The sequence below is a fragment of the Tachyglossus aculeatus genome, chromosome 3 (assembly GCF_015852505.1).
Source record: "Tachyglossus aculeatus isolate mTacAcu1 chromosome 3, mTacAcu1.pri, whole genome shotgun sequence".
NCBI classification, from domain to species: Eukaryota; Metazoa; Chordata; class Mammalia; order Monotremata; family Tachyglossidae; genus Tachyglossus; species Tachyglossus aculeatus.
Window position 1 is genome coordinate 65,987,849 of NC_052068.1, and position 26,069 is coordinate 66,013,917.

At 40.2% G+C, this 26,069-nt stretch overlaps 1 protein-coding gene across 6 annotated transcripts in view; it reads right to left on the bottom strand.

The window, feature by feature from the left end:
* The window catches only part of MICU1 (mitochondrial calcium uptake 1), a 250,752-nt gene that overhangs the window by 126,163 nt on the left and 98,520 nt on the right, over nucleotides 1-26,069 (bottom strand). For 4 of the 6 annotated variants that reach the window (XM_038743822.1, XM_038743821.1, XM_038743820.1 and 1 more), the window contains exon 5: nucleotides 15,634-15,677. In XM_038743822.1, coding sequence (XP_038599750.1) covers nucleotides 15,634-15,677 — 44 coding nt within the window. Of the gene's footprint in view, nucleotides 1-8,814; nucleotides 8,827-15,633; nucleotides 15,678-26,069 lie in introns of all 6 variants that reach the window. The other 2 variants (XM_038743818.1, XM_038743816.1) reach the window with 1 other exon arrangement.

The following is a 26,069-nucleotide window of genomic DNA, read 5'->3' on the forward strand; positions in this document are numbered from 1 at the left end:
AGCTTAAATGTCAATTCATTTTTTTTCTGTTCCAAGTAAAGCCCATTTGAGTGGTTTGGAATACTAATTGGGAAGGAGTTGGGGGGTGGTGGACTTTACGAAGAGGTTCAGACTCTTCAGCAGACTAATGAAGAACAGTTTTCCAAACTGGCTCTGACTTCACTAGGTTGATTAAAGGACATTTACATTTACTTTTAAAAATGATTAAAATACTATAAAAAGTTCCATATTTAGAACAGTGACTTGGTAAAGAGAAATAATCACTCTCAAGACAAATAAAAGCTATTCTGATACATCAAAGAAAAAAATCACACCAATTTATGCTGGGATGTAAGTGAGACTTTGTATATACAGTAAAATAGTTTTCCAACTAAGACGGCGAAAATATTCTGAAATCTAAACAGCATTTTCAAAGAGAAAGTGCATTAAGTCTCTCATTTCACTGCACAGAAACATTAATTTCAGAACGCCAAACAAGATGGTCTTTAAGTTTGGCAGGATAAGGACTGTGAATGGAATAAAAAAGTAAAGTATGAAGAGTATAGAAAAATTAACATTTTTATTATTCCAGGATCTATTGAAATGAACTAGATGCAGGCTTTATTTATTTCAATTTTATTACACAGGTTGGCTTTACCTAAAGAGAAGAATAAATTATGCTTCCCCATTATGTCCCTGCTATTGAACTTGAGTGCAGAAAGCATACTGAAACACCTGTCTACATGTTTTGTTTTGTTGTCTGTCTCCCCCTTCTAGACTGTGAACCTGTTGCTGGGTAGGGACCATCTCTGCTGCCGACTTGTACTTCCCAAGCGCTTAGTACAGTGCTCTGAAAAAAAGTAAGCACTCAATAAATACGACTGAATGAATGAACTGAAGCCAGAGTTCTCATTGGACATTCATCTACTGTTAGAACAGTGCTTTGCACATAGTAAGCGCTTAACAAATACCAACATTATTATTACTGTTACAATATTGGCCTGGTTTTCAACTGTCCCATCAGTATGGATATGGAAGCAGATGCATTTTTGTCTGGCTAACCTATTTTTCAGGGCTGAGCCTCCATCTGCCAAATTCCATGGTGTCCCAAAATCACATGTACATGGGAAGAGGACACAAAGGCTCTGGAATGTGTTTGTGTGTGCGTGTGTGGTGGTGGGGGAATGGTGAGGTATAGAGAGGGGAGAGGGAGATCACCATACCCTGGAAAACCTAAGTCTGGATACCTTAAACTGGGAACGGAAAGACTTTCACAAAATCGGAGTCCACAAGACATCTTCACCAAGTGCTCTGCCCTGGCATAATGTGAAATTTCATGTGAATTTTGGAGTCCAGTTTCCCTGAGTATTGTCACTGGTCACCCTAGTCCTCTCTTGGCAAAAAACAGGAAGTAAGAGACTATGTTACATAAGCAGCAGGATCATGATTATGCCTTAAATACTATTTACTCAGAATGGAGTGGTATGGGCTGGAACTTGTCTGCTAATTCTGTTGTACTGTGCTCTCCTAAGCGGTTAGTACAATGCTCTGCACATAGCAAGTACTCAATAAATAAGACTGACTGATTCTGGATTCATTTGGAAAAGGCCATTTGTATTTTTCAGATGAATACCAACCAGAGTAGAACCCTTTGACTTTTTCTGCCCTAATATGAACTTCTATTTCTGAGTAAAGAGCTCTGTACTGTCCCTTCCAGGACTTCAAGGGGCAAGTAGATACAGAGCAGCACTTTGGCTGCCTGAGCTCTTAACCTACACGGTATTTTGGCAAAGACCATAAAGCTAAACTAATAAAGGATACAGCTTTGCAAATTAATTTATAATGTCATCCTTGTGTAGTCAAAGCCACCTGTGAATTTTAATATTGGCAGTTAGACCGAAGTTACTTTATGCCTTTTAAAAATCCCTTCTCCTTGAAGCAACATTTAGTTTACATTTTAAAAACAACTGAAATGAAACACATTTAATATGCCTCTTTCAATAGGAAGCAACTTTGACATACTGCAAATTGATGGGTGGAAACCTAGGGTAGGAAACAGTCAGGCAGTCATTTAATCCATGCAATTAATGCTTGTGCTTCAGAGCTTGTTTGATGCACAAAAATATGCAAATATTCCAGAAAGTCTTTGATCTTAAGCCATCACTACTTTTCCAGGTAGAAAAGGCTGCACAAATCCAACAGGTGGGGTTCCTCAATACTCAGAAAAAGGTTCTTGATTTTAAGTATCTCGAGAATTTTGTTCCCACAGATTTCTTCCTTTTCCCCCTGCCATTTAATCTTTTGCTACACTTTTAATGGAAAAAACAAAAGCAAAAAATATGGTGCAGCAAACTCTGGAAGGTGAATACTTAAGATCTTGCAAATGTCATCCTACATAAAAGCAATTCTCTTTTCAGTCCCAACTCCGACCACCTTCAGATCTGTGAATTTCTCTGAAAGAATATGATCAAACTTTTTTTGTTTTTTTAACTAGGTGGTTGTGCACGAAATGGCTACAAACATCATTTTATACACATACACAAACGCTCCCTCCAACTTTGCCCCCCAATGGACACGCACAAACAGCTTTAATACTGACAAAGATCTTGATTCTAGAAATAAATTACGGTAAATTCACGATTCATAGCAGCTGTTATATATTTAACATCAATAACAAAGGAGATGAATGATGCCTTATAAATGTAATCTAATTCAATCTCCTGGCACCCTTAAGTGGAATTATTCCCATTTTACAAATAAAACCCGAGACTAAGGAAGGTTAATTGATTTTCCCAAGTTAAAGTTCAAGACAGTGGCAGACACAAATCTTGGGTTCCCAGGCTATGTCACCCTGTTGTAATGAAAACTCAAACTAAGACTGTAGTTACAGAAGTTTCTGTAGTTCAGGTGATTCCATCTGATCCAACAAGGAGCAATAGGAAAAACATCACTTAGAGTGGTGGTTTGAAATCTGAAAGGTTTGGAAATTTAACTCAGACCCTTCCTGTACATTTTCAAAGTTTGCAACTGATTTTCTAAAACCTGTGGTTACAATTCTGTACTTTCATATTTCTAGGCTTACAAAAGCCTGCAGTACCCTTGTCAGTTAATTACAAATAGGAACCCAATCCTTTGCCTTGTGAGACCCATAAACTGCAGAAACGGTTTCTGGGTGTGTTGTGAAAGCCAATTTGAGGTGCAAAGCTGCTCTTTCTTCTGTTCTGAAAAGAGAAACGATATAACAAAAAAACGAAAACCTTCTTTCAAAATAAAGTTGGAATGGGGGCATGCCTTTTGACAGGGATTTCTCATTTTTTTTTAATGGTACTTGTTAAGCATTTGGTATGTGCCAGGAGCACCAGCCATGGAACAAGTGAGGGAGCAAATCATCTGCTTCAGCAGCTGGGTCTGGGACAGGTAGGGTGCCTGGTTCCCCATGAGCTCCAGTGGGACCCCAAGTTGGATGGACCCTCTCTTCCCTTGCAGGGCTGTGGACCCTCCAGGCCTTGTCCTGTTTTTCAAACAGTACACTCAGGCCTGTGGACCTGCTTGGCTGCCGAATTGGGGTGGGGGTGAGGAGGAAGTCTGGGTTCAGGGGCCAGGAGAAGAGAAATGAATGTTCTCCTCGCTCCCCTTCCCTTTCTCCCTTGTCTCCTCTCCACCTTTCTCCCCTCTTTCTCCCTTCTCTTTCCTTCTGCCTTTTCCTCTTTCTCTTCATTCTCCCTTCAATTTGAGTGATATTTATTGAGCTCTTACTAAGTGCCAACCACTCTACTAAGCGCTGAGGTTGATACAAGCTAATCAGGTTGGACACAGTCCATGTCCCACATGAAGCTCACAGTCTTAAGCCTCTCTATACTGTGAGGGAACTGAGGCACAGAGAAGTTGTGAGTTGTCCAAGGTCACACAGCACACATGTGGCAGAGCTGGGATTAGAACACAGGTCCTCTTACTCCCAGGCCCATGCTCTTTCCACTAGGCCAGGCTGCTTTCCTTCTTTATTTCCTCTTCCCTATGTTCTTTCCTTTCTCTTTCCCCTCATTTTTCCTATTGTGCCCTCTCTCCCCCATCTTCCTGTCCCTAGGCTAGTTGCTCATGAGAGGGGGCAAAATGCTGCCACTTGAGAGGTCTATGGCAGGAGAAGGTAGGTTGGAATAATAGGAGGGGAGGAGTGGAATTTCCAGACAATTTCTAGTTACCGCCAGTGCACCTTCCTCCAACATTTGGGCTGGGTTACTCTGCAGAGCTCTGCTCACAGAGCGCTCGACATCTCCCAGTCAGGGGCCAAATAGATGCCACAACTGATGCCCAATTACCATCTTATATGATCAAAAATTACATCAGTGAGAAAGCTCGAAAGTCAGCAATTTTTATTTATACCGCTTGTTAAAAAAAAAATCACCCTCAGCAGTCGGCAATGTGGTTTTGACTTAAAATGCAGAATTAAGGAACCAACTGTGGTATAAACCTGAGGACTGTCAGATATTTGAACTGTCAAATTGAAAAATTAACTCTATCTACTGGTGTTTTAAAAAACCACTGGTTGTTCAAATGCTCTAATCACAATCCCTGCACAAGTAATGCATGGATCTCTAATGGTCTAATACTGCGTTTTTATAAACTATTGGTTAAACTCAGAGGAGACTGTCACACACAGGGCACCACCAGTATAGTATTCTCTAAAAATGGGCTTGAAAAAGTGGGTTTGAACATTCCTAAAACAAACCATGGTTCACCAAATTAAACGTCCGCTATAGTTGCTTAGTCTTTCAAATCTTACTCTCAACATTCTTCGATGCTTTCTTTGTATTTGTTTCAATTAAATTACTTTATCTTTGAAAAGAAAGGATTGATCTGGTGGTTTGGTTTCCTTTTAATGAATCACATTATGAAAATTATTTTTTTAAATATGCCTTTAGTAATTTGATAGGCATTGTAACCCAAATGCATGTAGTCACAAGTAAAGCACAATTGGGAGGGTTTTTAAGGTCTTGTGTTTGAACCAAAAGATGTATCCCTCAAGTGTGGATTTTATATTGCAAAACTCACATTTTGGGGGGAATGAATGTATGTTAGCGGATCTGTATAAATCTATATGAGCCTTTTTTTAAATGGATGTGAAAATCCATACACAAAATTAAAAATGGATTTTTAAAAACATTTGGGCCCTATTTACTTTAGTTTGACCAACATTTTTTATATTAAAACTCCTTAACTTGATTTTACCAAAATATCAGAGAACAGAAATTATTTTTGAACTCTCTGGTGACATGGTGAATTATAAATTTCATGAAAATGTTAACACTCATAAAGCATGGGCATGGAAACCTGGATTTCAACACTGATAAACTACACTACTGATGATAGAAAATTTAGAAGCATTAGATGTTAAAATCAGATGTTTAAAATGGTCCTACTATTTGGTGTTTAGACAGTACATCTGCCTTACTTTGGAGTACATATTCTGGAAATTATTGCAAGAAAATTTTTGATTATTAATTTCAAACCAATCAGAATTTGCAGGAAAACAAGTCATAGTATTCGCTAGTGGTGATACTCTGAGACTGGAAAGAGGCATTAAGAGAAACATTTCTCCTAGCATTACAATGAATATCCATTACCATTCACAAGCTGCACCTGAAATGCAAGGTTGACATTCTATATAATGAGGTGGAAAAACAGCCGGCAACCCCAGACTTTCCACAGGCAGCAGGAACTGGGCATGCAAGGGAGAAATCCTTGCAATAAAAGCAAACAAGAAAGGCCTCATCTAATCCAGGGGCCCAGGAGTTCATTAAAACCTGTTGAGGGTTATCGAGATGCAGGCTTGAGTTCCAACAAGATTTACATTAGTAGAGGTTACATAACAGAACTGTTCCCCCACTTCCTTTCCCAGAGGAAGAGTGTTCAAAGACACTAAGCAATTTGGCAAGAGATCCTTAAGAATACAGTTGGGTTAGAGCCCCTACTGAATAAGTATGATTTCAACATGAGCTAGGAGGGATTTGACATTTAACAAAACCAACAGAAGACGAAGACTAAAACAAATCTAATCTATCCCCTGTGATGGCTGGTTGTTATTCCATAATGCAAAGGTAATTACCTGAGGCTGAAAGCAGGAGGGATTCTCTCAGGAATTACATAAGATTAAAAATATTCTGACAACTACAGGAGGCTCTTTGGATCTTCAAAACTTTCAGAGTGTGAGTTTCAAAAGAGAATCTGGCCTAAAGGGGGTGAGGGGAAGAAAGCAAGGAGAAATGATGGGGTTGGGGGGGAAGGACAGCAAAGGCACAAGGAGATGAGTGGAAGTATCAAAAAGACTGGAACTAGGAGGAGGGGCACTTACCACCATTACTCCTTCCTCCTCCCCCTCTTCCATTCTCCACTATCAACACAAAGGACCAACGTTTCTGTCCAGGTCAGCAGCCGTTAGCAGTACCACCAGAGGCAGGAAGCAGTGGGTAGTGGAAAGCAGAGGGCGGCCAGAGCCACCCAGTCGTGCTAAAGCTGTCTTTTCTGGGCAAAAATGGGATTCCAGAATACACGATGACGTCTCTAGCTACTTTGAAAATTTCCATTATTGCGCCAAGGCAGACCTACTTAGCCTTAAGATCAGTGGTGACACTACCAAGAACAGCTGCAATAGCCATTGCTGCACTAGTTAAGGGGTTCTCTGAACCGAGCCAGGACATTGAATGGGTCCTGACTTTGAGTTTTTGAGTGGGGAAACCCCCATATGTGTAACCACTTAGAAAGGGCCAGCAGGTAACATTTTCCCTAGCGCTTCATACAGGGCTCTGCACACAGTAAGTACTCAATAAACATGACCGACTGCTTGAAATAGTAGATTCATCAGTTAGCCAGCCACAGAGATTACAGACGAGTTTTATCTCCCTTCATACACTTTTACCTTTAGGGCCTTGATAAGTTGAGTGAATTTCAAAGAATATCTGGAATAGGAATGTATGTGTTTAAGCGGCTATTTGACACCCCCAATAAGATTTCTCCTTTTATTTTATCTGATACCCACTGAAATGAACACCCTAATGGCAAGTTCAAGGATGGCAGTGTCTATTCTCTGCAGATAATCTTGATCTGAAACCGTAATTACAGCAGTGCAACAGCCAAATTGAGCTATGCTTCTGGGAGGACAGAAATTGGAAAAAAACTGAGCAGAAGTGCAACCAAAATTATTGTTCTTCTTAAGACTAAAGATTTTTGTTTGGTATATATATTATTATTATCACGGTATTTGTTTAGCGCTTACTATGTGTTAGGGACTGTTCTTAAATGCTGGGGTAGATACAATGGAATCAGGTTGGAAAAGATCCTTGTCCCACATGGGGCTCAGAGTCTTAACCCCCATTTTCCAGATGAGGTAACTGAGGCACAGAGAAGTGAAGTGACTTGCCCAAGTTCACAAAGCAGACAAGTGGCAGAGCTGGGATTAGAACCCATGTCCTCTGACTCCTAAGCCCATGCCATGCTGCTTCTATATATTCATTCATTCAATCGTATTTATTGAGCGATTACTGTGTGCAGAGCACTGTACTAAGCGCTTGGGAAGTACAAATCGGTCCCTACCCAACAATGGGCTCGAATACATTCAAAAATATTAAGGTGTGCTCCTACAATCTTTGACCAATATCACAAATAGGTGAAATAGAAGAATATTATAAATGGCCAGTTCTTCTCAAACTTGGGGGCTGGGTTCCTGAAGAACTTAGCATGACAGAAAACTAGTGCAGTGGTATTCTTGTGCTGACTGATTCTGCCTGCATACACAAAACTGTTTCTTCCAACAACACATCGCATTGTAACCAAGCAGATGATCAGAGTGGGACAGACCTTTCAGAATTCCCTAATAGTTGTCCTATCCCAAACACTGAATGAAAACACACATTATGGAAGAACTGACAGTATAAAAGAATGAACGTTAATAGCAGCCTAGCCCTCTTAAAAATAAGCTCTCTTATTTACTCTCCTCAGTAAATAAGGATTTTTCTTGAAATCCTGCCACCTGAATAGACGGTCCATTGTCATTGTTTTTTCCATCTGCTCACTAGTTTACCAGGGTACAAGTTTCTGTCTGTTAATTAAAGTTAAATAATGCTTCTTCAATGCATTTCCTTTGGCCTCCAAGTTACCGTCTTTTCCTGTTTCTGTCATGAACATGACACCAAGGTGAAAATTCCATCAAAATCCTAAATAATAATAATGACAATGATAATAGTGTATTTTTAAGTGCTTACTAAATCCAAAGCACTGTACTAAGCCCTGGGGTAAGTAGAAGATAATCAGATCAAAGACTGTCCCTGTCCCACAAGAGGCTCACAGTGTGAGGGGTAGGGAGAACAAGTATTTCATCCCCATTTTCAAATGAGGTAACAGGCACAGAGAAGAGACTTGCCCAAGATCACACTCTGGACAGGTTGCAGAGGAAACTACCATGCAATTGTCTCCCTCTATACATGAAACACTTTCTAAGCAAACTGAAAGATAGATCAAAAGACCTGATGAACAGAATATCACTTCTAGAAAACTAAAGAACATAGCAAGATCTTCTTCTCCATAGAAATACGGCCTGAGATGTAAAGCCCCCTTTAAGATGACCATAATTACTGTATTCTCAAGGTCTCATTTTAAATTCTAGTTTTCTTTATATTCAAGATAAAATTAGACAACTTGCAAAAAGGTGTCATTATGACTTGAATCAATTTAAGAGAGTGGGGGAAGGAAATTAGCATGCACTGTCATTTTTATTCCCCCAAAGCACAACTATGGATTTGGAAAATGGGCTAATTTAAAAAGCACATGCTGTCAAGTCAGTACCTGCCAGAAATCCTGATGAGAGAGAAGAAGGTTAAAAAGAAGGGGGGCAGGGGGGGAAATGGGGAATGTTTGATTATATGAAAATAGAACAAAGAAAATTTAAAACCAAATATATATAAATGCATCATGAAACATTACAACACAGAATAGAACCAATTAACACCTAGGACAATCACCAGACACTTGGGAATAAGAAACAAGACAGAGTCACAGAGACTGGTAACATCTGAAATATCTGCCAAGCACAATGAAAAGGAAATCCAATTAGTAAATCAAAAAAAAAAAAGAAAAGAAACACTAGCAGCACGCTTATTTCTGCATAAAGTAAATACCTGAAAATTCATAAGGGAATTTAAGAAGAGAAACGAATATAAATACATATATACCTCACCTTAACATGGATGCTTCAACAAGGGCTTTCATGTCAATGAAAATGAAATTTTTCAGTCTGGCAAAAATCAGCTGTTTTATATTTATGTTTACTTATACATATTTAAATATAATCACAACTTTCTCTCGTATGGGACTATATACTATATACACAGGACAATCCATTTATAATGCCTAAATGTCACAAAGTCCTAATTAACCCATACTAGTTGTCTTAGATGATACATGACGACTGGTGGAGCAGTTGGGTGCATATTAATGCAAGTGTGATTTACTTGAAAACATCTCCAGATATCAGAAAATGTTTTAATAATATTTCACACTTACTAACCTTTCCCAAAAGGAATTTCTTCCATTGTCACTGAATATGAGGTTTTCAACTGAAATGTGGAAAGCATGATTTTTCACTTACCTTTCTCCACAACTTAAGGTTAGTGGTGTGTAAATGGCTGAGAATGAGTACAGGAATTCCTTAGACTCACTGGATTTATGTGACAGATATTACTGCAAAAAGGCTTCAAAGTATAGAGGTGAGATGAATCTCCAAAAGACACAGTAGCTCAGATGTCAAACAAAATTAGAGTTCATTGGTTAGTTAATGGGCTACCCAATTAACCTCAGCCAATTGCTCTTTATGTAAAAGGCACCAAAAGAAGGTCACTCTGAGAAAGAACAAAGGCAAGTGACTTGTTTTTTGTTTATTTTTTGCAGTACTTGTGAAGCGCTTACTATGTCCCAGGCACTGGACTAAGCAGAGCACATATTCAAAATGAGGTTGGACACAGTCCCAACCCAGATGGAGCTCATGTCTAGGTAGAAGGGAGGAGGACTTAATCCCCATTTTACAGATGAGGTAATTTAGGCACAGTGAAGTCTGGTGACTTGCCCAAGGTCACATAGCAGAGTCAGGATTAGAACCCAGATCCTCTGATTCCCAGGCCCGTGTTTTCTTTAGTAGGCCACTTTGCTTCTGGAAAATAGGAAAATAATCAGGCCCGAAAGTGTACTAGCTATTTTTCTGCATCCACTCAATCCCTTTTTGCTCTTTTGAATACATTCTATTATCAAGCTAGCTTTCTAATACCTCAAGGAAAGAATGGCAGAACTGCAGTTCTTCATAACCAATTAGTTTTACTTACATTTTATTGGACATTCGTTAGTCAGCTCTCAATGTCAATTATCCCAGATATAACTTCTAAAAATGAACTGTCCGAGAAACATGCCATTGCTAATGTGGGGACACATTGGGACTTGAACTTTCACAATTTCTGGGGGCAAATCAAAGACTAGAGGCTCACAGGTGCAAAAATTGGAGATTGCTGGTTATTGGTGAGAAAGGATAAGGGGCAGAAAAATGAGAGAACCTACGAGTAAAAGTGAAATGGAGGAAAAAAAACATTCATTTTGTTTCTTATTAAAATCAATTCTGTATGCTTTAATAAACAGACATGTAATAGTCCTCACTTTAATATCAACTGAGAAGTTTCAAGTCCTTTAATCAAATAAGTTAGATTTCTTCTAGTCTATGTAGAAAAATGACAATTGTGAAATTGTTTTTCAAATAATGAACTATGTAAGCAATAGCTGAAACACACATTATATTGGTACTCAAATAATTAAGTATTTTTCAGTCATAGATCTCATGACAAATTTGAAAAATAATTCTATATGAAACTCCCCATTAAAAAATGTTTGGAGAAAAATTCTGGCCTGGAAAATTCAATTTCCTAAGAAGAAGTAACATATGATGACTAACTCATCATTGTGGCTGTAGTTTAGGAATTTCTTGACTTCTGTAGTGGTAGTAGAACAGTGACTGTCCCTATCATCCTCAGGAGAGATGGAGGTGGCCTTATTCCAGCAGCAGGCCTTCCTTGGGACAGAAAGCAAAAAATAATGCCTGACTGACAGAATCAATTTAAGGCTCAGAATGGGTTTTAGAAGTCAGGAAAACACCGAGGATCAAATTTGACTGCTTTCCATAGGGTGCATGTACTCATAACTCTGCCTGCCTCCTTCCTTCCTGGTATGCTAAGCTATTTTTCTTCTTCGGCAGGGACAGCGGGGTGAGGAAAGCATGAGAAGGGGAAGGAAGCGGCTATGAAGTCTGGAGGAGGGCAGGCATTTGTTCTATGGAGAGAGCAGTCTGCTCCTCCCAGGTGGGAGAGCTGGGTGAGAATTCCAACGAGCCTTTAGATAAAGCAGCCCCTGGAAGCAGGGCCACTAAGAGACCCCAAAGAGCAACTACATCCTAAAGTAATGGAAGTCACTTTTCAGAAGGAGGAGAACCAGCAGTGACTAAAAATACTATATGTGAAAGTTGGGATTTAGCTCGTTCTCCATACCTGTCACTCAAAATTAATTCCTGAATGTTCATTCTAAAAGTGATTTTTCAGTCAATACAGTATTGTATTTGAAACCCCGAAAGCCTGCACTGGAAATCAATTACTCCTGAGCAAGGAATTAAACTTCTTTTGGGGGCTGATCGAGCCAGCACTTACTGGATTGACAGACATTTTGCTGAAATGGATTTTATCCACATACTTAAACAAAAGCTTATTTTAAAATTCACCCTTGGCAACATTTCGACCACATCTTTACAACCACTATAGATTATCAAAAAGAACAAAACTTGCCTTCAGTTTTAAAGTTAATCATTCAACGCTTCAATTTTTAAACATTATTAACCGTCTCAATTTCTGTTGTTTTTATCTTTAGGGTTATAAATAATAAACATTTTCCCCTTCTGAATTTTAACTACATGTTTGACTTCCCAACACAAAAATGAACTCTTCCTCATTTTCATTTCACATGCAGAGGCTGAAACACTGAACCAAAGAAACAATTCTCTCCTTTCAAGAACATGACACCAACCATACTAACATTAGTAGAAATTACAATGGAATCCTAAGAGAATTGTCTTTAAAATGCAACTCACATAACCAATAATCCAATAGGTTGTACCTTTATAATACAAAGACAGTCAATCTATAGGGAAAATATTTCAGAAGTGTCTAGTAAGCAACATATTTCATCTTAAAAAAATCACAGGTATACAACAGGTTTAATGTTGTTAGCAAGTTAGTCTCTCAAAATAGACCTTTTCTGGAAGAATGAGCACAAAGAACAGTGGTCATAAAAGAGCTAAACTACCATTCCAAAGGCATGCAACTCAATTTCTGGCCCTTCAAATGCCATCATCATCATTTACACAGAACTTGCAGATAGGGGCTGGATTGCTTATTTTAAGAAAACAGAGTTTTGAAAGAGTTGAAGAGAAGGTGGTTGCATAATCAAATGGATTTCCCACAATTTATTTAAAACCCAAAAGATGGTGAAGAGATGGAAGAATGAAAGATGCTGGAGGGAAGGAAAATTAAATTAGCACTTAAGATATACTAAAAAAACCCCTCACAGAACCTGACAATACCAACAACAGCACATACTCCTCTTCCAGGAAAATATGTCAAATGATTCAATGAAAGAAAACCACCTGAAAACTACAAGGATCAGAACTCATTTTAGCATCGACTCCCTTAGCAGTTTATCCCAAAATGTATCTACCCCAAAGGATGAGAACAGCTATGAAAACAGTTATGGCTTTAGTTTATAGAAAAATTGAGTTAGATGCCCTTAAGTCAAAATTTTCCATTTCCTTGCAACTATGAGAATCATATTTGCAAGCCTGAACGGATAAGGAGAACAAAAAATAGCACATAAGCATTAAAAGAAAGATTTTAATCTACAAGACACTGATTTAATTAAAAACCCAAACCTCATATTTTGTGCTAGCACTCCCAAGGCAAAAGTCCCAAGCTGGTTCCACTAGCAGATGGATTTAAGTGTTTCCTTTAGATCACAAATTGTGGTGTTATATTCTTTCATATGTTTGTACCAATGTGGTTGATCATATTAAGAAGCTGTGATATGGCAAGAACTGTGCTCTACTTTGCATGTCACCTTGCACAAATGGGAGACAATGAAATGCTTGGCTGTGAGGGTAGGTGGCGAGGATAAGGTTTTTAAAATTCTCTGGATCAAAAAACTGCTATTCAAAATATGACAACCTGAGTTTCTCTTATTTAAATACAAACCACGAATTCTTTTCATCTCTCCTCTGAGGAGCGATTTTCCATCTTCAAAATCATTTTTGTTGCTCTCCTCTGGATCCTCCCCAGTTTCGTTCCATCCTTTTCAATATTCGGTGGCAATAGCTGGACCGAAAACTTTACTACATGTCTGACTAGTAAACAGTAAAATGGGTGGACCACTTTCTGACTTGCCGATACAACTTTATCTTCACGTTAAAGTATCTTGGAATCATGCTGACCATTTGAAAAATAGCACTACATGGCTGACATTCAGTTTCTGGCCACAATAATACTTCAGGTGATAGACTGGATAAATTATCCAGTATTTTGTATTATCTGCACCACTGCTCCCAATTTCTCTATATACCCTTTTGACACTTTTTAAAATGGTATTAGTTTAACCTTTATTATGTGCCAGGCACTGCAATAAGTGTCGGGGTAGATCCATGTTAATCAGGTTGGACACATTCCATGTCCCACTTGGGGTTTACAGTCGTAATCCCCTTTTTACAGATGAGGTAACAGACACAGAGAAGTTAAGTGACTTGCCCCGGGTCACACAGCAGACAAGTGGTGGAGCTGGGACAATTGAGAGTGTCCTGTTGGAATTTTGGTTGACTAGCATGACATTATTACACTGATTGGAAAGGAGAGTAGACAACCCCCAAAGCTTTCATCATCTTCATACAAAATAGTGTATTTTTTTTTAATTAAACGGACCCTAAAGCTCATTCCTCCAAAAGGGCTCCAAATGTATTTTTCAAATTAATTTTTCAGATAGCCTATTACAGGCCATGTATTTTCTGCTGAAAAAAATTAATTTTCTCCAACCAATGGTCTTGGAATCCATGCTCCTGGAAACAACTGTTAAGCGATATAGAAAGTCATTTTTAAAGCACCTTTAATGATTAAAGGAAAACAGAAATGAGTGAAGATCCATAGGTGTAATGGAAATTTTTTCTTACTTAATTTATGCTAACCAGTTTCCATAACAACAAAATTGTCAGGTGACGGTCTTCTTGCAGTGCTAAAGGAAAATTCTTAAGTTGATTAAATGTATAGAAAATGTTGAGCTCTTCGTTATTAGGTCTAAAGACATGAGTTTTAAGATGAAAGCTCCTGCGCTTCTCAAGTGGCAATTAAGACCATACTTGAAGATATATTTGCAAAATCTTAATGCTTGAACTAAACTTCTGTCTACAAAAGCCACCTTAAATCTTTCACGTTCAAAAACTGAACATTCTCTCTGCATGTGGAGCCCGTGTTTGGAACAGTGTTTTAAACGGCACTAGTACAGGAAACAGGAATCTGGAAAAAATGAGGTTTCTCTAGGATCTCAAGAAAGTACAGGTACCCAAGTACTGAGTAATAGAGTCATCAAGCACTTCAAAACAAAGAGACATGAGCAACTCTAAAGAATTTTTCCCATCTCCTTGATGTGAACTGGCTGCCGCTGAACCAGCTCTCTCCTCCTTGGCTGTTTCTTCTCCAGTCTATCTTCATTTGAGTTTGGGGTCAATCCTTAATTCCACCAACTCAACCTTCTAACCTTCTAGCCCATTTTTAACCCCACCCCCACCACTCTGCATCCCTGTCAAATGTTGCTTTTTCTTGCTCTCTCCTCTCTGTATTCTGCTCCCAACTCTATCTCATCCTATCTTATTCTTAATGGCATTTATTAAGCACTTACTATGCGTCAAGCATCCCTGCCTCCCTGCAACTGCCTTTTTTCTTCACTTCCTTGCCCCTCTTGTCCTCTTCTTTTCCCCTCTGTGTTAACATCAACAAAAGCTTTAAGAACAGATGGGCCAGGGTGAGGCTTAACTTTAAATTTGCAAAAATGAATTGAAGAGATTTTTGACGGTGGATTGATGGTGATCAGAACTCTCGTACATTTGAAACAGGCTTTTGCAACGTCTTATTTAGTGGTATTACTTTAAAGGAGAGACGGAGCATTTTCATGGCAAGTATTGTCATAGCGTAGCCAGCTCATATCTGGACTTCTGGGTTAGCACGGATGAAAATATTAAATGATCCCCCAATATGAGCCAAAAAATCACACATTTCTTATGCTCACTCAGATATGTCTACTGCGTTTCCTGATCACTTCAAGCATATTTTGATATTACTAACATTGAGGCACTATTCCTCTCAAGTCTTCTTGCATGGATAGCCATTTTGGATTCTTGTGCTAAAAAAATCATAGACTTTTTATATTTTACGTGCAAGATATTCATCTGATGTCACTTTCTTTTCCATGAAGTTTTAATGAAAATACAATTAGGGAGTTTTCCAAACCAACAATGGTACATGCACCCCAAAGTTATAATTCTCTCACCTTTCCATCGAAGCGCTTCACTATGTACTGATCCAGTCCCAAGTCTGTGGAAGAGGGGAGACAAATTCAGTCTCTGAATACAATTCACATATTCATATGTCCTAGCTTACGGCAATGAAGACATTCACGAACTTTCATTATTCATTCATTCAACCACATTTACTGAGCATTTACTGTGTGCAAAGCATTGTACTAAGTACTTGGGAGAGTACAATGTTATGTTAAACAGATACATTCTCTGCCCACAAGTGCATTAAGTGGAGAAACACCAGTTTATGCAACCCATACTGCTCAGTTATTCAAACAGCCTGCACTCATGTGATGCAGACCAAAACAAAATATTCAGTCTAAGTTTAAAGAATATCAGGAAGCAGGCCTAAAATTTTTAATGAACTCCACCTTCTCTCTACACTACTGTTCAGTTTATATGATAGGTATCTGTGGGGAACCTGAATACATTTTCCACATGCAGAAGCTAGCGTTTTCCTAACCAAGAGATATGACAGTAATAGTAGTAATAAGAATAATAATGATGGCATTTGTTAAGCACTTACTATGTGTCAAGCACTGTTCTAGGTACTAGGGTAGGTAAAAGTTAATCAGGTTCGACACAATTTGGGTCCCACATGGGACTCACAGTCTAAGTAGACGGGAAGATGGGTATTGTAGGGTATTGTTCTACTGTACAGAAGGTGGGAACAGGAACAGGAAGAGGCAAATTTGTGGTTTTGGGAGAAAGTGTGAAGGGGCAATGTTTAGGGGGGTAAGGACCAAATTTTTTAAAAATGTATTTGTTAAGCATTTACTATGTGCCAGGCACTATACTAAGCACTGGGCTAGTTACAAGATAATCAGGTCGGACAGTGTCCATGTACCACATAGGGCGATCTGGAGACCTGTTGAAAATTTGGGTACACCCAAGTATTTTTTCAAAACTTGCCTGAAGTGCCACTGTAACCTGCTAGAAAAATATTACCAGCTATTTTGCTGGTAAAATAGGACTCATCAGGCAGAAACCTCTAAAAGTGGCTCCATCTTTTCCTCACTAGTCCACTGTCCTGTTGTCTTTTTCTCCTCATTCTCATCTGTTTCTCAAGACAGGGATTCACCTGCTTTCTAAATCTACCCGGGCCTCTGACACCATTTCAACACACTCTTAAAAGCACTTGACACCTCTCTCCCAATCAATCAATCCCCTACTGTGTAGAGCACTATCCTAAGTGCTGGGTAGAATAAAACATAATTAGTAATTAACCCCTTACCATATGGGGCTTCTAGTTTAGTGGGAAAGATAGCCTGGAGAACTTAACAACTTTCATCATCATCAATGGCGTTTATTGAGCGCTTACTGTGTGCAGAGCACTGTACTAAATGCTTGTGAGACTACAATGCAACAGAGTTGGCAGCCACATTCTCTTGCCCACAGTGAGCTTTCTGGCTACTGTAAGTACCTGTAACATTTATTCATTCATGAAATCGTATTTATTGAGCGCTTACTGTGTACAGAGCACTGTACTAAGCGCTTGGGAAGTACAAGTTGGCAACATATAGGGACGGTCCCTACCCAACAACGGGCTCACAGTCTAGAAGGGGGAGACAGACAACAAAACAAAACATGTGGACAGGTGTCAAGTCATCAGAATAAATAGAAGTAAAGCTAGATGCACATCATTAACAAAATAAATAGAACAGGAAATATGTACAAGTAAAATAGAGTAATAAATCTGTACAAACATATATACAGCTGCTGTGGGGAGGGGAAGGAGGTAGGGTGGGGTGGGGATGGGGAGGAGGAGAGGAAAAATGGGGCTCAGTCTGGGAAGGCCTCCTGGAAATTCTGCTTGTAAAATCTACTACTCAGGGAACAATCTGTAAGCGTGCTTATCAATTAAAGGCAGAGTCGCACCATAATGATAATAATAATAGTATTTGTTAAACGTTTCATATGTGTCAAGCACTGTTCTAAGTGTTACGGTAAATACAAGTTAATCATGTTGGACGCAGTCCTTGTCCCACATGGGGCTAAAGGTCTAAGAGAGAACAGGCATTTCATCCCCATTTCACAGAAGGGAAAACAAGCACAGAGAAGTTAAGGGACTTGCTCAGTGTCACACAGGAGGCAACTGGCAGAGCTGAAATGAGAATCTAGGTCCTCTAATTCCCAGGCCCATGCTCTTCCTACTAGACCGTTTTGCTTCTCTAATGCAGCAGGAGTTTGTAGTGACTTTTAAAGGAATAGTTTTAGAAACCAGATGTGCTCTTCACACCTGAACTCTACCTCAAATATTAATCACAGTATGTATTGAGTGTTTACTGTGTGCAGAACGCTGTACTAAGCGCCTGGATGAGTACAATACAATAGAGTTGATAGACATGTTCCCTGCCTAGAGGGAGTTCACACACTCGATGGGGAGAAAGACAATAAAATAAATTGCATGTGCTGTGAGGTTGAGTGTGGGGTGAATGCCAAGAGCTCAAAGGGTTCAGAGCCAAGTGCACAGGTGGTGCAGAAGAAGAGGGAGTAGGGGAAAAGATGGATTAACTGGGGAAACACTTTTGGAAGAGATGTGATTTTAATAAGGCATTAAAGGTGGGGAGAATGGGGATCTGTCAAAAATGAAGGGGGGAGAGAGTAAAGTACCAATGTTCCCATATATCTGCATTCCTTATTGAATTAAGTATTCATCTCCCTAAGTCAAAACAAGCATTTGACTGCTCCTTTACCACCCATACTGTTGGGGCTCAATAAAATGCTTAGTAGTAGCTATTACAGATTTTGGCTCTTACAGAGATTGCTCTGATTTACACCAGACAAAGTTTAAAAAAGCTATTTAAAAGCAAAACTCACAAAAACTTAAACTTCTCAAAAAACTGACTGGAACATTTAGAAAAACTTATCGATCCAATATTTAAATTGCACAATAAGAATAGGGCAAAGAGGGAAGCATTTGCAAAACTGAGTAGGCAAGCCACATAAATTACTTCTGATTTTTTTGGGTAGATAAATTATGCTCCGTTCAGGAACCCAAACACCTATTTAAGATCACCTGCTTTTGCAAATAAAGCCAACTGGCTCCAAGCAAATCTAGTACTAAGATCAATGAGTTGACCAGGAAGACATCAGGAACCACCCAGAGGCACCAGAAGGAGCATGGCCTAATGGAAAGAGCATGGACTTGAGAGTCAGAGGACCTGGGTTCTAAATAATAATAATAATAATGATGGCATTTGTTAAGCGCTTACTATGTGTAAAGCGCTGTTCTAAGCGCTGGGGGGGATACAAGGTGATGAGGTTGTGCCATGTGGGGCTCACAGTCTTAATCCCCATTTTACAGATGAGGTAACTGAGGCTCAGAGAAGAGAAGTGACTTGCCCAAGGTCACACAGCAAACATGTGGTGGAGCGGAATTTGAACCCGTGACCTCTGACTCCAAAGCCCGTGCTCTTTCCACTGAGCCACGCTGCTTCTCTAAACCCAGGTCTGCCAATTGCTTGCTGTGTGACCTTCGGCAAGTCACTTAACTTCTCTGTCCCTCAGTTTCCTCAACTGTGGAAATTAATCAAATGAGGATTCAATACCCGTTCTCCCTCCTACTTAAAACCATGTGCCTCCATGTGCAACAGGACTGTGTCCAACCTAATTAACTTGTACCTACCCCAGTGCTTAGAAAAGTGTTTTACACATAGCAAGCGCTTAACATGTACCATAAAATAAACAAACACCCAAACAGTAAAAATAGACGAGTTCTCCCAATACAACTGAAATTTGGTCAGAGTTGCAGCAATGTCTTTTTTTAAAATGCCCTGTGCTATTTAATAACCACTCAGTATGAGAAGTTGCAGGGCCTGTTGGGAAGAGCATGGGCCTGGAGTTACATGACCTGAGTTCTAATTCTAGCTCTACCACTTGCCTGCTGTGACCTTGGGAAAGTCACGTAGTTACTCTACTCTGGGACTCAGTTTCCTCACCTGCAAAATGGGGATGAAATACCAGTTTTCCCTCCCCCACAGAATTTGAGTCCCATATGAGACAGGGACTGGGCCTGACCTGATTATCTTATACCTAGCCCAGCACTTAGTAGAGTGCTTGACACAGAGTAAGTGCTTAACCAATACTTCAATCAAATTTATTGAGCACTTACTGTGTGCAGAGCACTGAACTAAGCGCTTGGGAGAGTACAATAAAACAGACTCAGTACACAAGTTTCCTGCCCATAATGAGCTTCAATTACTATTATGAACAATAATAACAATAAAGATAAGCACTCAGTATGTGTCAAGCACTAAGCACTGGAGGAGTGGATACAGATAACCAGGTCAGACACAGTCTCTGTCCACACGCAACTCACAATCTAAGAATTAGGGAGAGCAGGTATCTCATTCCTGTTTTACCCATGAGGAAATTGATCAGTTGGGTGACATGCCCAAGGTCACAGAGCAGGGCAATGGAAAGATGGGATTACAGCTCAGGTCTCCTAATTCCATGCCCTTTCCTCTAAGCCACTGGGGTTTTCAAATTTCACTATCACCAAATAAAGCCACAGAGCTCTTCCTGTGTTCATGCTTACCAAGTTTGGACATTTATGTTTCCTTTAAGAAGTCAACAGTTCTGTGCAATTCATTACAACTACCCATTTAGGGCTCCTAGCAATACATGTTATAAAGGCATAAATCTCAAAACTTTGGGCTGGGGTAAAATAGGGAAATTAACCTGTCTCTGGCTAGAAATAGAATAAACAGAGGGGGAAGGAAAATGTGAGTATTTACAGAAACATCTACTGCACTGTTAAAACAGATTTCCTCTAAAGGATTTCAGAATTGTCCATTTCCATTTCTAAATCACCTGTTATACTTGTGCTAGTTGCACCTCAAGAGTGGTCACAGAAACTCACCCCCACTTGGCAATTCTCTTTATTCTGTCATAAGCAATTGTCTTATTTAAAGTATGAAATAGTAGTAGTAGCATGGTGATTAGAAAGGCTATTGGAATCCCCATGGGTTGTACCTATCTGGAGAGTTTCTGGGAATTTATAGAAAAATCAAACTGATTTCAGTTTTATTTTTATTACTTTTTAATCACTGAAGAAAAAAGATACAGAGAAGCTAGGCTTAGCAGCAGAAATTCAAATATAAAAGCTGAAAATTGTTTTTAAAATGCCATGATTAGAGAAATTTCACAAATGTCCCAATTCCCCAAAACCTAGAGATATCTGGAATTTACTTAAAATCATCACCTGTGAATATTTTTACAAGTGCCAAAAGAATGACAATATATGGAAAGCTATTAATTTGTAAGACTTTTAATATGAAACTTTCATACTGCTATGAAATAGCTTTTTAAGAAGTTCAGAAACCATTTGTGATGTTTCATTATGATAGTAGTAATAACGATAATAGCACTTATTAAGCTATTATGTGCTAAGTGCTCGGGTAGACACAGGTTATGATATCTGACACAGGTCCTGTCCCTCAGTCTATCTTTTCCCCATTTTACAAATGAGGAAAATTATTTTACTTGTACATATCTATTCTATTTATTTTATTTTGTTAATATGTTTGGTTTTGTTCTCTGTCTCCCCCTTCTAGACTGTGAGCCCACTGTTGGGTAGGGACTGTCTCCATATGCTGCCAACTTGTACTTCCCAAGCGCTTAGTACAGTGCTCTGCACACAGTAAGTGCTCAATAAATACGATTGATTGATTGACTGATTGAGGCACAGAGAGATTAAGTAATTTGCCTAAAGCCACGTTGAAGGAAAGTGGCAGAGTTGGGATGCAAATCCAGATCTTTCATTCATTCATTCAATTGTATTTATTGAGCGCTTACTGTGTGCTGAGAACTGGACTAAATGCTTGGAAAGTGCAATTCAGCAACAGATAGAGACAGTCCCTACCCAACAATGGGCTCACAGTCTAGAAAGGGGAGACAGACAACAAAACAAAGTAGACAGGTGTCAATCTCACTCTTAGCCCTGTACTCTCTGCCATTTCTGAGATCCACAAGCAGCAAATATTATCTCCACTTTGTCTGTGCAGAAACCAAAACCCAGAAAACTGGAAGTGAAGAAATTTGTTTAAGATCACACAATGACCTGTCTGTAAGAGATATGAAGTATTTTAAAGGAATTTCATTTTTGGCCCAATTCCACCTTGGTGCAAACCAAATGTAAGGTAAAAGAACTTGAGTGTTGTGGGTAATACTTTTGCTTCTGGAGCCCAGTAATAATAATAATAATAATTGGGGCATTTGTTATGTGCTTACTATGTGCCAGGCACTGTTCTAAGGGGTGGGGTGGATAAAAACAAATCAGGTTGGACACAGTCCCTGCCCCACATGGGGCTCAGAGTCTTAATCCCTATTTTGCAGATAAGGTAACAGACATAGAGAAGTTAAGTGATTTGCCCAAGGTCACACAGCAGACTTGTGGCAAAGCCGGGATCTGAACCCAGGTCCTTCCGACTCCCACGCCCGTGCTCTTATCCACTAAACCATGCTGCACTGCAGTCCCAGTGAGCCTGAAGGCAATACTGGGCCCAGTGGAAACAGCAGGAGCTGGGGAGTCAGAGGACCTGGGTTCTAATCATCACAGCTCTGCCATTTGTCTGCTGTCTGACCTTGGGCAAGTCACTTAACTTCACTATGCCTCCGTTTCTCCACCTCTTAAATGGGGATACTACACCTGTTTTCCCTCCTATTTTGAGCTCCTGGTGGAACAGGGACTGATTTGATTACCTGGAATATACCCCAGTCATTCATTCATTCAATCATATTTATTGAGCGCTTACTGTGTGCAGAGCATTGTACTACGCACTTGGGAAGTACAAGTTGGCACCATATAGAGACGGTCCCTACCCAACAGCGGGCTCACAGTCTAGAAGGGGGAGACAGACAACAAAACAAAACATATTAACAAAATAAAATAAATAGAATAGTAAATATGTAGCACTTACTATGTGCAAAGCACTGTTCTAAGCGCTTGGGAAGTACAAGTTGGCACCATATAGAGACGGTCCCTACCCAACAGCGGGCTCACAGTCATTGGGAGAGCTGGACATGATGAAGCAGACGCTAACAAAGACGGACGGGTGCTCCCGGATTCTTTCAACCCAGGGCTTGATATGAAACACCATTTCATACGATGCCTCAGTTATTACAATTATTATTAGTCTCAGTTCACAGCCCACACTTTGTGGGAAGGGAGGGCATGTTTAAAGGGTAGAGCTATCTGCTGTTACCATAGTTCTACTTCTTAAACCACCTCTTCCCCAGACGGAGCTTTGGGAACCAATGGCTCTTGGATTCCACCTGAAGTAGTGGCAGCTCAAGGATCAGTACTTTGGGAATGGCAGGGAATTCCGCTCATGACCCACGTTCTTTTTCCTCAGGCCAGGAAATAAAAGCTTGTCTATGACTGCCTAGCTCCTTGCGTGAGGCCGAATATTGCAGTCTACCTTGCCTAGCCACCTTCTAATCCCAGCTCCGCCACTTCTCTGCTGTATGACCTTGGGCAAATCACCTCTCGGTGCCCCTGTTCCCTCATCTGTAAATTGGGGATTAAGACTGTGAGCCCCACGTGGGACAACCTGATTACCTTTCATTCATTCATTCGATTGTATTTATTGAGCGCTTATTGTGTGCTGCACTGTAGTAAGCGCTTGGGAAGTACAAATCGGCAACATATAGAGACGGTCCCTACCCAACAACGGACTCACAGTCTACAAAGGGGAGACAGACAACAAAACAAAACAAGTAGACAGGTGTCAATACCATCAGAATAAATAGAATTATAGCTATATACGCATCATTAATGAAATAGAGTAATAAATATGTACAAATATATACAAGCGCTGTGGGGAAGGGGATAGGGAAGAGGGAGGGAGGGGGGCAATGGGGAGGGGAGGAGGAAAGGAAAAAGGGGGGGCTCAGTCTGGGAAGGCCTCCTGGAGGAGGTTAGGCCTCTGTAGGGCTTTGAAGGGAAGAAGAGAGCTAGCTTGGTGGATGTGTGGAGGGAGGGCATTCCAGCCCAGGGGAAGGACGTGGGCCAGGGGTCGACGGTGGGACAGGCAAGAATGAGGCACAGTGAGAAGGGTAGCAGCAGCAGAGGAGCAGAGGGTTCAAGCTGGGCTGTAGAAGGAGAGAAGGGAGGTGAGGTACGAGGGGGCAAAGTGATGGAGAGCCTTGAAGCCAAAAGTGAGGAGTTTTTGCTTGATTCGAAGGTTGATAGGCAACCACTGGAGATTTTTGAGGCCCCTCAAAAACATGACATGCCCAGAGCATTTCTGTACAAAGATTATCCAGGCAGCAGAGTGAAGTATAGACTGAAGTGGGGAGAAATAGGAGGATGGGAGATCAGAAAGGAGGCTGATACAGTAATCCAGTCGGGACAGGATGAGAGGTTGAGCCAGCAAGGTAACAGTTTGGATGGAGAGGAAAGGATCTTGGCAATGTTGTGGAGATGAGACCAGCATGTTTTGGTGATGGATTGGATGTGTGGGGTGAATGAGAGAGTGGAGTCAAGGATGACACCAAGGTTGCGGGCTTGTGAGACGGGAAGGATGGTAGTGCCATCCACAGTGAGGGAAAGTCAGGGAGAGGACAGGGTTTGGGAGGGAAGATCTAACCCAGCGCTTAGAACAGTACTTGGCACATAGTAAGCAGTTAACAAATACCATCATTATTATTATTATGTCAAGGGTTTACATAAAGGATGGGGATTTGCCCCAATGACTTCGGATAGCAGTGTGACCTAGTAGAAACAGCGAGTAGAGAAGCAGCGTGGCTCAGTGGAAAGAGCATGGGCTTTGGAGTCAGAGGTCATAGGTTCAAATCCCAGCTCCGCCAATTGTCAGCCGTGTTACTTTAGGCAAGTCACTTCACTTCTCTGGGCCTCAGTTACCTCATCTGTAAAATGGGGATGAAGACTGTGAGCCCCCCGTGGGACAACCTGATCACCTTGTAACCTCCCCAGCGCTTAGAACAGTGCTTTGCACATAGTTAGCACTTAATAAATGCTATCATTATTACTATTATAGAAAGATAATTATTACTATTATAGAAAGAACGTGGGCCTCAGGGTCAGAGGATCCGGGTTCTAATCCTGGCTCCACCATTTGTCTGCTGTGTGACCTTGGGCAAGTCACTTAACTTCTCTGTGCCTCAGCTCACATGTAAAAAGGGGACTTTAGCTGTGAACCCCACGTGGGACATGGACTGTGTCCAACCGGATTATCTTGCATCTGCCCCAGCTCTCAATACAGTGCCTGGTTCATAGTAAACACTTAAACACCATAAAAAAAGATACAAATCACTCTACCATCCAAGAGGTGTCATCCAAATATCAGTATCATATGAAACACTGGTGATTCTTCAAGTCAAAAATGAGCTATATAACATACAAGCAATGTTCACTTCTTATTAACTAATGCACACTTCCTTTCAAAGAAAGAAAGCAGTAATCATATCACCACACCTGCTAAGCATCAGACCGAGAGAATAAACGCAGCATTCATTTCCGAGAACTGTCAAAAGAGATCAAAGCAGTTCCCACATTGGCTAGATTACACAAATATCTGTCTCAGCAGCATACCTCATGGTGAGCTATTTCAACAGAAACCCAAACCAAAAAATGTTAAAATAAAAATTCTTCTGAAGCAGTGGTTAGCAGGTAACTTAGAGGGCAGCAGGGAATTAACACTCCCATGAGCACACGTCTGCTAACCATATGCTGCTCTGGTCCATAAAGCAAACAACCAGCAGATGGGCTATGGCTGAGTAGTTGCAGGAATATAAAGTACAGAGCGTGTTATCACTAGGACCATTTTCTTGCTGTGCCACAAATAACTGGCTAGAGCACCTATTCTCCAAAAGAGATGAAAGAAGAGCATTCAAGAAGAATTTCTAAAGTCACCTATTCAGAGGGAAGAAAGAAATCCTGACAATGACTTCCAAAATAAACTACGCAATTGCAAAGAATGTGGTCCTAAGTATCCTCAGGACCGCACTATAAACCCACTGCTTTCTTTTACTTTTTATACAGGTTTTATAATGCTCTAAAATGGAGCTTTTCTTCCATTCACAAGCAAAGCACTCTTGAGAGATCTAAAGCTTAGGAAAGAGGCTTAAACAGTACACTGATAATACCAAAGAACAATCCAAAATACAGTATAAGTAACTATTAATATTTGCCTCATACTATCCAACAGCAAAGTTCCCAGAGCTGCTTCATGAGTGGAGCAAGAAAAAAGCTTAAGAACCTTTACGCCACCTAAAAAAGGAATGGCAGTCCACTAACAAAAATGGAGTTGGTTACACATATTCCTTTTCACAGATGTTCAGCTTCAATGCAGGCATGCTATTGCCTTGAGAGGACATGCCAGCAAGTTGAGTGAAAAGTCCCCCTGTAGCTGCATCGCTATGCTCTGAGGTAAGTTCACTG